The sequence below is a fragment of the Nymphalis io genome, chromosome 1 (assembly GCF_905147045.1).
Source record: "Nymphalis io chromosome 1, ilAglIoxx1.1, whole genome shotgun sequence".
NCBI classification, from domain to species: domain Eukaryota; kingdom Metazoa; phylum Arthropoda; class Insecta; order Lepidoptera; family Nymphalidae; genus Nymphalis; species Nymphalis io.
The window spans coordinates 10,554,610-10,573,351 of NC_065888.1; the positions used below are offsets into that span (position 1 = coordinate 10,554,610).

General features: G+C 31.6%; 1 protein-coding gene across 3 annotated transcripts in view; it reads left to right on the plus strand.

The window, feature by feature from the left end:
* The window catches only part of LOC126768863 (cytosolic carboxypeptidase 1-like), a 54,063-nt gene extending 35,403 nt beyond the window's left edge, over window positions 1-18,660 (plus strand). For all 3 annotated transcript variants that reach the window (XM_050487638.1, XM_050488436.1, XM_050489232.1), the window contains 5 exons: window positions 13,296-13,383; window positions 13,778-13,942; window positions 14,245-14,421; window positions 16,104-16,222; window positions 18,251-18,660. In XM_050487638.1, the coding sequence (XP_050343595.1) occupies window positions 13,296-13,383; window positions 13,778-13,942; window positions 14,245-14,421; window positions 16,104-16,222; window positions 18,251-18,332 (631 nt within the window). In that variant the 3' untranslated portion in view covers window positions 18,333-18,660. The remainder of the gene's footprint in view (window positions 1-13,295; window positions 13,384-13,777; window positions 13,943-14,244; window positions 14,422-16,103; window positions 16,223-18,250) is intronic.
* Window positions 18,661-18,742: the final 82 nt, after the last annotated feature.

The window sequence follows — 18,742 nt, forward strand, 5'->3', positions numbered from 1 at the left end:
CTCAATCTTCAAACCAGAACAATGTAATACAAAGTAATGCAAATGTAATACAAATCTTTGGCGGTAGAATAAGTGATGAATGGGTGGTACCTCACCAGGCGGGCCTTCATGAAGCCCTACCACCAGTAATAGATAAGATAGAGTAGGTTTTACCCTAGCCTCTATATATAAATAGATAAAGGTAAACAGTTCAGTACCTTTTCTTCCGAGTTTGTCAACGGACTTTCTATTTTTTTTCGTGGGTAGCTAATGATAACTATTAGTATTAGTATTATTAATAAAAAAAATGGATTATATATATATTTTCTTAAAATTTTTAATAATAATTAATGATTATGTTAAAGAATACCTAAACTAAAAACAACAGTGATTTTAAAATATATAAATATAATAATCCATCACTAAAATCATTGTAGTTTTACGCTATGAAGAAAATAAGTGGCCAGTTCAACATTAGATTTATCCAGAAATAAAAGCATGGAAACTGCGCGGTGGACTTGAAAGGCGCCGCCGCTGCATCACTCTAAGTATGTGCCTTTGAGAGCCACGATAATTGGTGGCACTCTGTTTATTCGTCGCACGGCCACCGGACCGTGGTCAGAGCACCTTACACTGTATAAATACTCTAAATATAAGATTATGACGTTTGTTACCATATTATTTTGTAATTAATTTTTTTAAATAAATTTATTTATTAATGATGATGGGGTCTAGGTTACTTTAGGAAGTACCATTCTTCCATGACTAGCCAAATACGCAAGGCATTCTATAGAACATAAGCTATAAGCTCAAATAAAAGTGCACTCTCAATACCGACTTTACGTGCTTTCCAAAGCACGAGAGTATAACCACCTCCAAATCTGGACTGCTAAATAGAATTCCATGGCAATAACTTTCTGATCACCCCCGACCTAATATATTAGCTAACCATAATATTTACCTATTAGCTAGCCACTAGATCAACGTAGCTGTTAAATGCATTATTTCGGAAAAAATATTTATTCGCATTGCATCAATATAGGAGATAACTTTATAAAGCCTATTAGGTATATTCGACATATTATACCCGATAAGAGGGTATCTGAACACTATCTGAAGGCACAATGTATATTCGATACTATTGAACCATTCACAACAAGACACTGCACTTAAAATTAACTAGAAGAAAGTTAAATTGCCTCAATGCCTCCAGGAACGTTTTTAAATCTCTTTTTAATCGCATTCAACCGATGCCTATCGTATTGTTTTACATCGGATGAGTTACGTTGGCGCGCGATGCGATGCAACTCGATAAAATAAAATTCACAGTTTTATTTTAAGAAAAAAAAAGTTGATATTGCTTTAATAGCTACAAAGGGAACAAAAGAAGCGAGATTCGAACGTGTTTTTTTTCGTGAGATGTTACTGAGGTTCGGACAGCGTTTAATTGAACGAGTACTTGACTCCGACGTTTGAATAGAGGCTACAAGAAGACCCCACGTACGTCCGAAACAATATTAAAGTAAAACATAAAATACAGACACAGCTTACTATCGTTATTCTCATATTCTATCGATAATAAAGTAATTTCACAGACATTAATAATAATTTAAAAAAATATCTCGTTGATGTATTTTCTTACTTGGAACACACAAACGAATTATTATCGTCTCGTCTCGCATTGAAAAAACTTTTGACTCTAAATTGGAATTGCAAAATAATCCACCATTAAAATCTATTTTTATACTCTTGTCTGTTTCACTATTGAAACTTTTTAAATTACAATAATAATAAATATATTTACTGTTTTGAAATTTAGATCGTCGAATTCGAAGATATGATTAGCCTAGATACACAATATGCTGAAACTTTAGCTTATATATTTTTTAAATTTTATTTACATCAAAATGTGACATTAAAATAAAGATATAATATAATAAGGCTATAAATTACCTATAAGATTATCAATGATGTTATAAGGTGGGTGATTAGTTAAACAATTCTTCTTTTGAATATCAAATCTATGATGAAAGAAAGAGGGAAATCCGTGTTAACAAACAACATTTACAAGACAGTAAGGCCTCTAATTTAAGAATAAATAAGTTATATGCAGAAACTTTCAATATTGAATGTTTTAATTGCATTCCTAAATAAGACGGCTTTCTCAGCAAGTTTTGAATTATTCCGATCGTTACCGGTGCCAGGATTATGTGGTTTTTGTCCGCCAACTCATTCCGAAGAATCACGCCAGACCGGTTCGCGCGAGCTCTGTAACAATTATATTGTTTTACTTATCTCCATTACGTTTGTCATTATTATTACTTAATAGGGATAGGTAATACTTTTTAATATAATCTTTACACATTATTATAAAATAGCATGAAGGTTGTATACGTACTTAATTTTACAAAAAATATATATATACACATCATCATACATCATTTACAAAAAATATATATATACACATATTATATATACACATATTATTATATATATATATATATATATATATATATATATATATATTATATATATATATATTATATATAATATATATAATCACCGATCGAGTCGTCGGTAGGTCCACATCAGTTATAATAGTTATCCAAGAGAATTTCTCTTTGGTCGCTAATTTTAATTTTCTATTTGGTTTTTATATTATCAGTCTATACAATTGATCCATCTTGTACGATTTAGGTTAAGAAATTAATGTGTTTCATTATAAAAATATACAATTTCATATAGACATACATAATACGTTTATATAACTGAACATAAAAATAATTTTATTGTGCGCTCTACAAAACAATTTCAACGCTCAGGATGCAGAATCTCAAACAAGATTTGAGATACCGATTGCATGCGTGCATTGCTGCGGAATTTTTATTAGGTTCATTCATTAATTTCAAACTAGATGTTATCGCATTCCCTTTCTTATGGGTTAGCAAATATATTTATCATAATTCTATACTTCTGAGGCAGCGCACGGCCGTTATTAGGTTTGATCTTCGCGGATAAGACACTGTGATATTGATTCGTCTCGCGCTGTCGTGACATAGGTGATTATGTGTTTAAGCAATTACTTCATGGAGCCGCTATAGTGATCGAGGTAGGATAGTTTCCCGTTATAATTGGCGAAGGCTTGCATGGTCCGTCTGGGAGAGGTGTCAGAACTGAGCGGTGGTGTGCGCTACGTAGGGACCACTTCGATACCCTATAATTTTCATCGAAACCTATTTCGACAGCCCCTTATTTTAAACATACTTAGCAAAATTAGTATTTTCTATACTATAAGTTTATGTGTACGTTTATTTTATCTCGCTTAATGTAAAATTCACGTTAACTCACCTTATCTCACTTTTTCCGTTATAACATTATAATTCAACGGATAAAGACCTGTCTTAACGTCATGAAGTTGCATCATTACGTTGTTTCGCGAGGTAATAATTAAGAGAGGTCATTGGCGTTGTTTACAGTACTTTTAGAATCTCTGTTTTGAATGACAAACAACAAATGCTTGCATGCAATATTTATAAAATACGAGTGTAACAAAAAAGATGCTTCTATAATTACGCCGAGTATAGACAATTAATTGTGTTTAAATTACGGTATTAAAACACTAAATAAAACTAAAAGTTATTGTCGCGGCTTATACATTGAATACATTCCAATCCAATCCCAAATTTACTTTCTTATTATAATATTATTTTAATATTAAGAAGGAATAACGCAATTCTCAAAACAAAAAACTTACAAAAATCTTTTTTAGTACAGCATATATATATTACAGTTTAAACTGTGAGTTGATAATTCTAATCAGTCAGTATAAATGTTTGGTTTACATATTACTATAAAAAAACCTTAACACATTAAAAGTCGCTTACATGCTTACACAATCGACAAAAGCTTATCTTAAATAATCCTATCTACGTATACACCACAAATAAACTTGAAATAATAAAACAAAGTGTGAATTTTGCTTGTCGTGGGTTCAAGGTTATGAACGTGATTTTGAAATATCGTAAATTCAATCTGAATAGCCCATCTGCGCCGCCAATCGATGCTTTCTCACGAACACAATGAACATCAAAACAATCCCTACGTTGTATAAATTTAAGACCGAACTCGCCTTAATACCAAATATTTATTCAAACAAAAATCTTTTTATGTTTATAATAAGTTTTTTTTTGTAGTTCAATGCTTAGCATCTATTCTCCAGTTCTGCGTTATCCATATTTACTCGATCAATATTGACTCAAACTCGCTTCAGGTGTTTTCGAACGTAGCGATTGCGATCCTGTGAGCGCGTTTATTGCATTTCATTCACCATAAATAATTTAGAATATTTTATGTACATGTATTCTTTATATGTATTATTTTACTGGTGGTGGTGGTAGGGCTTTGTGCAAGCTCGTCTGGGTAAGTACCACCCACTAATCAGATATTCTACCGCAAAACAGCAATACTTGATATTGTTGTGTTCCGGTTTGAAGGGTGAGTGTGCCAGTGTAATTACAGGCACGAGGGACATAAAATCTTAGTTCCCAAGGTTGGTGGCGCATTGGCTATAAGCGATGGTTGACATTTCTTACAATGCCAATGTCTAAGGGGGTTTGGTGACCACTTACCATCAGGTGGCCCATATGTTCGTCCACCTTCTTATTCTATAAAAAAAAAAAAAAATTCACTTAGTTCGATTTGTATTTTTATTAAAAATATATCAATTATATACAATCTAATTGAAGGTGTAAAGAAAAATGAGCTATGGGAAACTCCTTTTTTCACATTGTATAATTTTACACCTCCCACCGTATTACACACTTGCACAAATGATTACCATTGTTGCTTGCTTTCCTCTCGTTTCCGGCTTCTCTCGGGATTGCCTTCGCTTAGTTCTGCACCAAAGCCTACGACGTCTTTTAACTAGTTTATTGCCCCCGACAAAACCTGTGAATATTTTAATTTGCAATGTAAACGATGTTTTACATAATATTATGAAAAAAAGATAACATTTCATATGCACGTTCATCTTTAATTATTATCTTCAACTTTAAGTTGTCGTAATTTAAATATGATTGATTAATTATTATTTTTACTTTGATACCAAACTGTGAGGAATTATCAAGTTTTGACAAAAGTTAATCTAGTCTGCTTAATAATCTGCAATATATAGATATTTAATTACCTATGGAACTTCATTGTCGGAAAAGAGTAATTAATGAGTTTCTAGCCGGTTACTCTCGCTAGAGTCTAAATAAATTAATTTAATCTTGCAAATTCAAAAGTACTGTATACATATATTAATTTTGATTTTTGAAAATAATGTTAGTCGTATCTTCTCGAAAACTCTACTCTACTCAAACGGTCTAGCAAGATCTGTAATCAACTTCTCTTTTTATGCATAATGAGCAAATTAAACTGCACGTTGCATTGTTCACATGTACAAATAATTATAGAATACAATATAATGATTTTGCCAACTACAACATCTCAGCGATCTATGATTAATTTGCAGGCGGACCGTGCACTTTTGGATAATTATTTTGGAGAAATCACGGCTTTACGGAATCCTGAACGGTCTTTACTCATATTAAAAAAAAATTACTATTACGTAAAACAGAAGACCGCTTTTTTGTTTTTCAATTACTTTGAAAATAATAAACTTCACGTCACATAAAAAATAAATCATTCCTTTTGTAAACAAATCTTAAAAACACGAATTTATTCATATTTTTGATATGGTCTAAGGTCTATCAATCGAAGTAGAAGTTTTTCTTTCATCGGTACAGAAATTATATTTTATAATAATTTAAGATTGAGTTAAACAAGAACTTATTGACCCGTTCAAAACTATCTTAAGTAAATTAATTATCATCATATTCCAAACTTAAGCATGTCTTTTAATAAATATTTGTTTCGCGGATCCCTAAGATGAGATTATATAAATAGATATACCTATAACTGTTCTTAAGTCACGATATCGAGCGAAATTACCAACACCGCTCATGCTTAAATTGAACATGAGTAAATGACGGGGGGACATTCACGCGATGGCAGTACTTATTACACAGGATAAATTTAGATTAAATATATTTTATTTTTAGTGCATACTAGCTATTATATATAAAGGAGTGAAGACCATATCAAGTAGTGAAGCGTGTAGAATCGTGCGTGACCGTTAAAATACATACTTCGGCGACAATTCACCTTGACTAATATTCCAAGGATAGGGCCATCAACGCCCAGCTATTAAAAACCGAGTCGGGACCTTCTTAGAAATTTTGATTTACATTCTTGTGTCAGTTTTATACGATTATAAGTTTAGAGATCAAGGTGTGTATTCGTAAACATAATTTATTTTAATAATCTGTTAAATATGGACTTTTGGCTAAAATTTTCTTGTGAATTAATATGAGTACTTTGAATCAATAAATATTTTTTAATAAATAGAGGAAAGAAAAAATGTCGTTTAATGTGTATTTCGACAATATTGTATTCATGCATAAACATTTTGGTATGGCTTCATCTTAACGCTCGTTCTCTTCTTTTCAATGAAAATAAAGAACAAAAGGAGCGGGTTCTTCTGACTGACACCTTAATTTTATAGCAAATTTTGAGATGCATTCATAAAAAATGCCCGACGCTGGATACAGATATTTTTGGAAGTATGTATATATATATCTTTAACTATCGGTTGCACGGATATGGTACGCGCGAGTGGCATTAATCATAATGTAGGTATTATTTCAAACCGTGTAAAAAGCATCCCTCTTTATTGGTTATTTCTGATACGGTGATCGATTCAGTAAATTAAGCGTGAAAAATGACGCACCTTATTATATATTGCATTAGAAAATAACATGCAAATTATACAATTATTGCGTACACATAAAATTATTTAGTACTGTTACGTATTTATTATTCGTAAAAATATTATTAAAAACATTTATTATTATTACTGCAAATAATACATTATCTCATTATAAAGACTGAATTATAAATAAACATACATTTTTTCTCGAACGCTAAATCAAGTAAATAATTTAAAATATCTTATTAAATTAATTGATTAAATTTTCTTGAAAACGTATGTGTACATACATAATGAAACAAAAAAAATTAAATGTCCTACTGCTGGGCTAAGGCCTTTTCATCTTTTGAGAAGATTTGTTACTTAAGTAATTAATAATATATTTTTTTTTAACAGTTTAATGTCGTCATTTTACAAGATAATTTAAATATAAGCTGCTACCGACCGGTGATGCAAATTTGTATTAATATTCATTTCATAAATATGTACAAAATGTAATAGGTTATCGAATAAATTAATCCCGGAAATGAGACTAATTAGTAGTACGGGTTTAACGACATAACATGTAATTATAAATCCTACCGCGTACCCAGTTATTAAAAGCTAGATGGGTCGTTATGATTGGACGGCACTTATTAAATAAACTTAACATAGTATCAAATTATTTATGTAATATTTGCTTTAGATTAAAAATAATTTTACAATTCTACCCTTACCATCGTCAGGTTTATGTGTTCTTCTCTATTTTTGATTAAAAAATGGAAGATTTTTTTTTCTGAATTAAAAACACGAATACAATTGTGTAAAATATATTTTATTGACCTTTTTTGCTTATACGAACTTAAGAAAACTTAGAACTTGATTTCTCCCCAATGTAAACTGTCGTAAACAGTAATCTTAAGCCGTAAAATTAAATATTCTATAGAAACACTAAAAATATGCGATATATTTTTGTTTTTCAATACAATATTATATTCAATGCACAAGAAAATATCTTTTAATATTATAATTTCCGTATTTTCATGCTCTTTGTGAAAAATAGTAAAAGGATTTATTATTACTAACGACATTTAGTCCACTGACTATTTCAAGTAAGATAGAAAAGACGTAAAAGAGATAAATCCATACGGTTGATTTTAAAGCGATTTTCTAGTCTTTCTTTCGTATAAATTGTATCATATGGCATATCAAAACAGATCTACACAGTTTGATGATTTCTACAAAATAATTAATTAATGGATCTCTAACTCAGAAGATCATTTAAAGCTAAATTCGTCAGTTTCGTTGGCCAGACTGTAAAGATTACAAGCACTTTTGAATTTTCATTTTACAAGATACCACGGGCTTAGAATGTAGATTATACTGAGAAGAGCCGGCAATAATCTCAGTAGTTACTCTTTTTCAGCAAACAAAAGGAAACTTGTTTTTTTTTAATATGAGCCTTACACAAAATGTTCTGGGGGATTTCATAAATACAATTAATATTGAATTGGAAGTAAAGATGCTTCGAAAATAATCTATGTAAATGCGTTACTTTTTATTTATTTAATTAGTTTGGTTCAATATTATCTGTTATATATTATATAAGTATTATTTTATTAATAATATTCTAAATTGTTTAATCTTGCTAATTAATCAGTCAAAAAAATATGTTTTACTTATACTGTAAACTTATTACCGACTAAGAAATTCAACAAATACCATTTCTTTTGGCTATTATTTTGAACATTCGACTAGTCAAAATATATACATACAAATCTCAAAATATGACATATCAATATGAGGAGTCAAAACTTCTAGGTGGTATGCAAAATTATTTGACCCACGTAACGTAAATTCGTTAACAAAAAAAACAGTTCGTTAAAAATAAAAATAAATATTTTAAGCAAAATAAATTTTTATAATGATATTGATTGCGTGCTAACCCTACTTCACCTGTCATTTGTTTTGTTTACATTTATTTTATTTCGAAATGTGAACATGTTTTGTTTAGTCGCCAGCAATCAAATGCGATAAATACCTACAGCCAACGACAAATAAAATATTTTATGAGCTTAGAAAATAGCCTGTCATGTAATAAATCACAAAAAGTCATTCGAAGAAGACTTTTGAAAGAAACGAAGTATTAAAGAAAACCTTGACCTAAGATACTCTGCCTCTATTCAAATGTCCTTATTATTCCTTTCTCGTACATCCATTAAGTGAGTGCTGCAACGTTGAGAATAACCCAGGACAAAACCTAAGCGGCCATAAATAATAAGAGGCGCACAGAGTCGGATAATGAATTACGATGGCAGAGAGTGCAAGCCCTTTATAATAGAAGCGACTATACGACCCACAGTTGCCCGTCGCCGCCACCATGAACGCTGGACCACTCGCAACACTTAACTTGTGCTATATATAACAATAAAAATAACATTAAGTCCATGAGCATACTTTATTCCTAACATTTAAATTAATCTTTAAAAATAAATCTTCTATTCGAAAGATAATTTAATAATTCCAAACCGTGTCCAAATCATCTACTAAGACAATTCAAGGAATGTTTTGTCGTGCGAATACTTCTACACGACGCCTCTTACATTGCATCATTGTAAGAGCACGGAGGAGTCAACGACATTCATTCGCAAGTCATAGCCATCGACAAATAACTTCAGCTTCAATTCAGATTTTGCGCAAAAGTCAATTGTCAGCGAAATCTCTTATAAGAAGGATTATGTTAAGTTATTAGAACTTTGTATCGCATGGCAGTGAAAAGGGAGATTAAAAAGTTGTAACAAGGTCGTCTGGTTAAAGCGGTTATATAAATAATGTTCTGCGCCCTGCCCTCTTGCACCCACCAACCGCCTATTATCTGTTCATCCTTGAGACCTTCAGTATTATGACTCACTACGCCATTATTACATGTACGTTTTGAAAATTCATCACTAAATAAAGCATTCCAGTGCTCTATTTTTACTTCTGTGTAATTCGCGACTAGGAACTTAGTAGTTTTTAAATTCACTTAAGAAGATAAAAAATTAAACAGAAGCATGTAAGAAGCTAAGCGAAGATTCACGGTACACAATATGTGTATAATATAAAATCTGTTATATTTATAAGAGTTAATTTAAAAAAAAAACTATTTGTCTCAGATTCCCCTGTGTTTCTGAAATGTAAAACAAAGTATGAAACAGTTTTTACGGCGATGTGATAAGTTATATAAAGAAACTGCATTCCAGTGGTGTAGGGACAGTTGTTCGAGAAGTGTCGTGTCATTGAACCGACCTGTGGCGAATTGCTCCGCTTCCGCAACAGACGGCAAATAAAATCAATTAGTGGAGACAACACCGTTAGCTCGATCTAACCACGCTGACGTTATAGAAAAATAAGCCAACAATGAAAGTAAATGTCGAATCACATCTTAAAAAGCAAACGATAATAAACTTGTAAAACGATGATATTATAATAAGCAATGATAATTATGATATAAAGAACAATTACTTTAGTCATCCGATGTTATTACTTACTATCATATAGCAGCTAACGTGATTCAACTATTCTATAAATAAATAACAGGCACGTGTATTATTAATTCCAAAGGATGGTATTTAATGAAAATGGCCACGTCATATTATTGGCACCACGTCGGTGACACCGGATAAACGTTGCAACCGCCGATTGTCTCGCGGCTATCGTAAATAACTCGCCCTGTGTCCGGTCGTCCGTGTCGCCTAGGAATACAGAGTTGACATTGCTGCCTAGTGAATCCTGATGACGTACGATACGTCGATGCTCAAAAAAGATCCCTACCCATCGATACTCATGTCTAGCCTCATCTAGTATCATTTCTGTTGCCAGACAAAGACAAGAATACTGTACAGACGTGAAACGACTACTACCCGTGATTGGGCAGTCCCTCCCTTACTGTGCGCAGGAAGCAGCCTCCGCGCTGAGCATACGGATGAGCATAAGCGTCCGTTGAGCTACAACATATTTAACCATGACCAATAATAATAATCTTCACTTATAATTCTTATATTATTTGCTAGTGATTTCATTTCAATGCACAGCGTCAAGATTAATTGCCATTCAATTCAATTTAATGAGCCTCTCGAGCTCTAGAATATTCAACCTGAGGCCATTAATACGAAGATAGAAACAATGGACATAATATTATATAAATGGCCAGTACGAATATAATGTAGAAGTTTTTCTTTGATCTCTTTTATTGGGCAAACGTTATGCGAAGGGTGCATAGGGGCGGGTTGGGATCGTGCGGGGCCGAGGTATGGCTGAGAGCAGATAGCATCGCTGCGGCGCAGTCTATAAATAGATGGCAGGCAGACCCTTGAACCAGCCTCGGTCATCACTGCACGTCTCAAAGGGCTACAATTGTATGTTTAACATACTTATACTTACCTTAGCAGCATTTTTATTTGTTTAACCACATTTTTTAAATCAATAAAATAAGTAAATAAAATTATAAGGTTATTGAAAAGAAAAATCTGCAGCAATTATAAGCAGTCAAATAATTGATGAGATGAAATACATAATTTAGTTACATATACATAAGTATGTTAGCAAATAATTTTAAACATTGAACGATAAACCATTAACCATGCTGTGCGCTGTGTGCCGCAACGATCTGCCATAAAACACTACGGACTGGGTGTAGTTTCTCGCTTATACGCTTTAGTTTGCGCATGCGACCATAGCTTATTTTTTTCCTGATTAGAGTAAAAGATGTACAACCGGTTTGCAAGCGAAGGCCACTACTAGAGAAGGACGCGCGCCTCATGCGCAAAGTCGAGGACCTGCGGGCTGCGCCCGCGCCGCATTGCCGCCCGTTAATGATGTCCCTTCACTGAACCACACCTAATTGGACAAAGTCCAAACCCTCCATCATCATGAAAAAGCGCAAAGTCAAGGCACATGCTGTAATATGGTTAATTGCGCAATGAAAATTTGTACAATTTTTTTGTACTACAATTTCTTCTTTTCTTTTATTGCTTTTATATTTTGACAGGAACAAAAGCATTTCGATACTTTTAAATAACTAATCTATGTGTTCATGTTAACCTTTCAAATGCGATTAAGTCAGAAACACGTACACAACAAGAATTGCTCTATAATAACGGAAGAGAATATAGTGGATTGTCGTAGATTACCGACGCACTGAATCTAGCTGTAAATAATGACACAAGTGAAGACGTTAGTCCTTCATAACGAGTAATGAAACATCAATAGTTCACATGATATTATATTCACATTAATTAGTATAAAAATGTAAAGAACCATTGAAGACTATCACATATAATAGTTATGTACATAGTTCAAGCAATTACAAAACGTATCTACTTATAGCGTTTAACGTTTTATTTGGTGTCATTTGAATTGAGTACAATTCAATAACAATAAGTTAATTTTAAATTTACCTTTGATATTATAAATACATTCCTATTTCAAAGTTAGATGCCCATGCTCAGAAATGCAAAGCAAAATACTTGCCGACTTACATGCAGGTACATCTTCGTGGTTTATTTATTGCCTTGCACTCTATTTGGATTATTTCGATTGTCTTGAACTTATTTTATTTACGTTCTTTCTATCATGAGTAGATATTATCGATTTGTATGTGTCGTAAGAGACTGCGTACGATCTCATCATCTTAAAAACCTAAAATAATCTCCATCGTCGTTTATTCGTTATTTATTTCATTATATAATGCTATAAATAAATATGCCATACAATGCCGCATTGTATTCCTACGTGGTCAGTCAATCATTTCGCTTAATGGCTTGTCCTTTCAAATTGCCCTCAAAGCTTTCGTCGATCACTAAACCTTATATGACCGTTGAATCAATTATTATTTTCATTGGATATAAATTTTATAACCATGCCATGCATGTTATTAAATTATGTGTATTCTGTAAAGGTTTTTCCTTTTTTACTGTACTGTACTCTGTTTATTTATTTACTCTTCATTATATTTATTGAAAAGAAAACTAACGATAAGTAAAAAGGCACATTTCATCCAGAAAACGAGAAGTAAAAAAAATCTTTGTTATGTATTAGGTATTTGTTTTGTATTATTTCTTTAATTATTTGTATTTAATTAAGTGCCTTAAAAATGCACACTTATGACAAAAATAATACTAAAGCTTATTTAAAAACTATATTTTTATACACAGTCAGAATATAACATAAGAGAAATATTTTGTTCAATAATAAAACAACACATTATCTATTTGTGTTTTATGTATGGTGTATAATTAAAATACACTTTTATATTTTACACAAGTACTTTTTTAAACATAAATGATATCGTGTAACTCAATACAGAATAGATTAGAATGTAGAAAGGTTTATTGCATCCCTAACATGTCTGATATTAAAATAGCGATATCCAACTCGACCTACGGACTCGTCACTTCGCTGAACATGTCCACGCTACTTATCGTTATAGAGGGCTAGGCTTCCTGGTAATATTTATATTATACGGATAACGTCTGTGTTGTTCCAGCCATCGCTGCGGCTTAACTAATGAAGATTTAAATCGACGCTGGTGCAAGCCGAGCCCCGTTTTGCATCCTTCTATTTACCATACCAAGGTAATTATAGCAAGAATTTTCGCTCATTAGTGATTAAAGTAAGACAATTCTATTTACGAGACTAATTTTCTACGAGAATAAACATCCAGATAAAAAATAAAGGCATCGTCTTACTGGTTTCTCTTTTATTTTATATTCACTGAGTTTAACTTATCTCCTTGTAATCGCTATAGTTAATACAAACATAAATATATACAAATAGCTTAAAGTATGATGTATCTAACACATGTATGTATGTCTGTTAATATGTTTCAAATGATTTTTATTATTATTTAATATAAATTAGACAATTTCACTTAATTCAATTATTTTATATATTTAATGCAGATTTTCATCCGTAATAAAGTGAATTCGTTTTGTCGTTGTTAAAAACTTAAATATTTGTGGTGCTTAGGGATTGATAGAATACTTGGTACGAGTTTGGAAGAAACCACCATTAGTTTACTGCGACTACCACGGGCATTCACGCAAGAAGAATGTGTTCTTTTATGGATGCGCCGGTGCAGAAAGTTGGTGCAGCAACGACCGGCTCGTGCAGGACGAACCTGTTAAATACCTTGTAAGTTAAATGGGACAAGATTGGCACCAGTTAAGTCTGAGCGGGGAACTTAATTAATACTTTTTTCCTGTTTACAATCTTCCTTTGATTCCGTTAGTTCATTGGTATAAGCAAAAACGGAATTGGTATTAGAACAACCGTAAGTTGTCAACACGAATTCCTCTACACTCATTTATAAAGCTATCAACCTTTATAGAATTTTATAGATATATAATCGCTATGAACATATTATGTTAGTTCTCAATTACAGATTCGGATATATATTCTAAATTAAAAATTGAGAATACATTTTGATTAATTAGATGCTGCCGGCTCTTATGCATCGAATTTCACCTGCATTCGCGTTAGGCTCGTGTTCTTTTCGCGTGGAGCGAGAACGGGAGAGCACTGCCCGCGTCACAGTGTGGAGGCATCTCGGCGTTACCAGATCTTACACTATGGAGGCCTCTTTCTGCGGCTTCGATCGAGGCCCCTTTAAGGTAAATAATTTAGATATCGATGATTTAAACGAATTCGAAGTTTTTATTTAAAATTAATACCTGTAATGTAGATACATAATTTATAAAACAATAAAGTAGTTGCTATAAAAAATAGATTCCAAGGGTATTTAATATAAAGGTAAGTATATTAAATACACTTAGAATCAAATTTTTTTTAACAAAAATTTTTAGACATTCCATATTTATCCTAACAACAAAAACAAAACAAAATAATATACCCTTGTTGATGCTTACTGAGTCAAAGCAGTGTAATCGAACCATTATTGAGGTGCATTATTAAACAGCTCTTACTACACTCTATCGTTGTATCGCTGTATCGCTGCGTATTTTCTTTTTAATGCTTTCTTTGATTTATAGTATATATATATATATGAGCACTAGGATGATATATCCGTAACAATTCTCCCTTTATATATTCACCCGAACATACTACATATTACTAACTTTGTCTCGAGTCCACACTATGTTTGCATGATTTATCAGTTTCTCTTAATTTTTTCCAGACTTCTCCAGCTTCAAAAATACGTGCTTTTTCATAACTGTAATTGAATAACACGCTCACGAATTAAGTAGCTGCTAGGGTTCTGAAAACATCCATAATGACGACAGGTCGAACATGTGGATCTGTTATTAAAAATTTACAATGTTACTCGCTCAGTCAAAAATCAAGACATTATTTTGTATGTAGCTATTAAAACTTGAAGCCTGGTAATCGACGGTGGAGCGCCAAAGACTATAGCTATAGACGTAGGAGTATATTAATTAAATTATAATACAAACTATAAGAGGATCTAATTATCTGCAATATGGATTGCATTCAAAGCATTTATTTTCCAATTACAAAAGATGGCACATCTAAGATTAATGATAAGGACGCTAAGTACCTGACACGTAGACTCATACATCTGGGGATGTCTATTCGCCTCTTAGATCTACCGATAACATGAGTAATATATTTTCAATTAAAAGACACTAAGAAATTTAATCACTCTTTTGTATGCTATCATTTTTTATTTGTAGTAAATAAAAAAATTGTAGTACATAAATGCAATACTATAACTAATATGATGATGCATGTGATTTTCAAATAAAATTCGACGCAATTTTTCTTGTTCGCTTAGTTTTCAGACATACACAATAAATATCTCAACCGACAGGTAAACATAAATAGCACAAAAGGCATTTTATGTTAAAGTAACATGTTGTAAATGTCGCATTGGTGAGCAAAGGTTTCGTCTCTTCTTCAGGACAAAGCTTCATATTTATTCTACCACATTATTCCAATGCTAGGTCACACATATAGCAGGATTTTATGTGACATGTATGCAAGTTTTCTCATAAAGATTCCTTTCACCGCTCTAAAAAAAAAGAACTACAAACACAATTAAGCACATAAAAAATCAGTGATACTTACCCGGTTTATAACAAGCGATATACGATTAAGAATTAATTTATATATGCAAACATTCAGATATTTTCCATGCCTACCTCTCCTAAATTAGAAAATTGTATGTTAATGAATGTAGATAGTTACGTTGACTATTAGCTCATAATTTTTCTATTTAAATAAAATATCCGTATATCTCGTTTGAACACATCCTTCGAGACTGCTCTTAACGCCGCCTACGATTTATGTTAACCGCATAATTTATCGTGTCCAGGGATTTCATCTGAATACTCAGCATCTGCAGGGTGTGGGCAGTGACTTTTGCGAGGCCCTCAACGGTCTCGGTGATAACGCCACCAATGTTGACATCCAACTGACTAAAGATCTTAACGGGTAAGTTTAGATTGATGTTGATATTCTATTTCCATCATATATAAAAATATATTTTTTTAATTATTTTTGGATGCTATAGTCAAGTCAAAGAAGACTTGTTACTCATTTAAATAATTATAACTAATATTAAATAAGCTATCATACATCTACTGATAGAACATATATAATTGCTTACTTAAGATTACTGTAAATAAAGACTCGATGCAACTCTATGATTAAATAACATACCATTATACATAATTAGATGATTAAAAGTTACAAAGAAAAGTTCTAAAACATAAAGCTTTATAGGTAGTAAAAAATACCATAGTAATACTCACAATGAAAAATAAATAATTATAAGATAAAAATACATCAGTTTTAATCAGAAAAATTCTTAAGTATAAAATGCAACTGCGCCAGTACATTTTCTTATAACGGATTAATTAGGTACAACAATGTAATATGAACAAGAAGCTCATCACATTTATTTATAACGAGCCTATATTATATATGTTCAGCCAATGATTGACATTTTATGTAAGAACAAGTTATATCCTATTAAAAATTAATTCAATATAGGATATACAAGTATGAAAACTGTAGGCAAATGTTCTAGAAAAACGGCCGAAGTGTCAATGGATGCGAAGAGTCGATGGCGGTCAATTGTTAATTTTTTTGGTCAAATAGTCACTTTTTTTTTCATTTTTTGAGCTAATGGTCCACCTAGTGGTAAGTGCTCATCGTTCTTATTGTACTCTGTCGTTGCAAGCAGTTAAAACTACGCCTTACACAACTATGCTCTAACTAAGCTCACCTTTCAAACCGGAATACAGAATACAAAGTTTTGATGTTTAGCGGTAGAATAACTAATGATAGACTGGCTTGCCCTAGACCTTATCATCGGTAATTATTTTATCCGGAGTCTATCTCTAACTGATGTCTCTTTGTGTCGGATATTTTTTTTTATATATTTTTTTTTATCTTCCGTCATGTGTGGAACTGTTTCTCATGACTAAACTCGAAATCAAACATACGTTATTTTTAATAAAAAAAATTTAATTCTTTTATGAAGTAATGAAACTATTATTTTTTTTAAACTTTTCTTACTAAAATTACCTTACCTTTATTAACAATTTTATGAAGAAAAAACAACAATTTATGGAAAATGAGAACCAGTAGTCATATAGTCTATATATGTATGTGAGAACTATTGAATTTTGTACTTTTAAAATAAAACACATAATAATCTCACGAATTAAAAATGACATTGACATGACAATAATAAGTAGAAAATAGTAACCGTAAGGGTCTAAGCCATGGTGGCGGGAAACCAATCCTCATTGCTTTTTTTTTATAATATAGGAGACCAAATTAATCACCTGATGGAATATGTCCATAGACATAAATGAATATAAACAATATTAAATAAGGCGCTGTAAAAAATATCAACTATTCGATACATCGTCAGTGTGGTGTCAAACAACCTTAGAAACTAAGAGGTTATGTCACTTGTGCCTGTAGTTCCACTGGCTCACTCCCTCTACAAACCGGAACACAACAATACTTTAATATTTTAAAGCAATATTTTAATATTTGGCGTTAGAATGTGTGACGAGTCGGTGGTACCTACCCTGACGGGCTTTCACGAAGTCCTACCTACAATTATAACAATGAAAAGAAGTTATAAGCATAGTTAATAAGACCATATATATAATATTTATTTATTAGTAAACAAAAATTAAAGTCTTATATACAGGACTGAGAGATAGTATACAAGTTTGCCTTGTATAATTGGATACAATAATAAAAATTGAAATGTATACTTTGATGACATCGCACACATCGACATGAAAACATCGCATTCATAATCACTTCATCAGTTTCACTATCATTCATTTTCAATATTTTATTGTTATTTTTATTTTATGTAATTACTAACTATAAATCAAAGTTTTTATTCAAATTAACCTGTTGTTCGTATCTTTTTTCGCCACAAACCTCATTTTGAGTTTATGTTTATTTCTATATTTTATTTTATACCTGCAGCAGTGAAAGAACCGTGGACAGCGAGCCTGGATCAGGCTCAGACAGCGTGCTAAAAACCGACTCCGATGAAGATTTTGACTAACTATGTATAAGTGTCTTAAGCAATGTTCTCTTCAAAAACTGTCTTATCTACAATACTAGCCATGTTTACAAAATATTCACTCGACTTTTTTTTTTTTTTTTACTCAAATATATTTATTTTCTTTTTTGATGTAAAAGGAATAAGTGATGTATTCGTCTTGACCAGTTTGAGTGACGTAAAACGTAATAAAAGTTACAAATAATTAATTTTAAATATTTTTATATAATTTCAGTTTTTAACATGGAATAATTTGTTCAACGAAAAAATAAACATATTTAAAGTCGTTCTAATCTATAAACAATTTATTTACAAAATTATTATTATTTAAAAGAAAATCAATTGTATATAACTGTGATTTTAATTATAAATTTTGGTTTTGTTCGTGAATTTATATGTCTTGTGATCTCAGT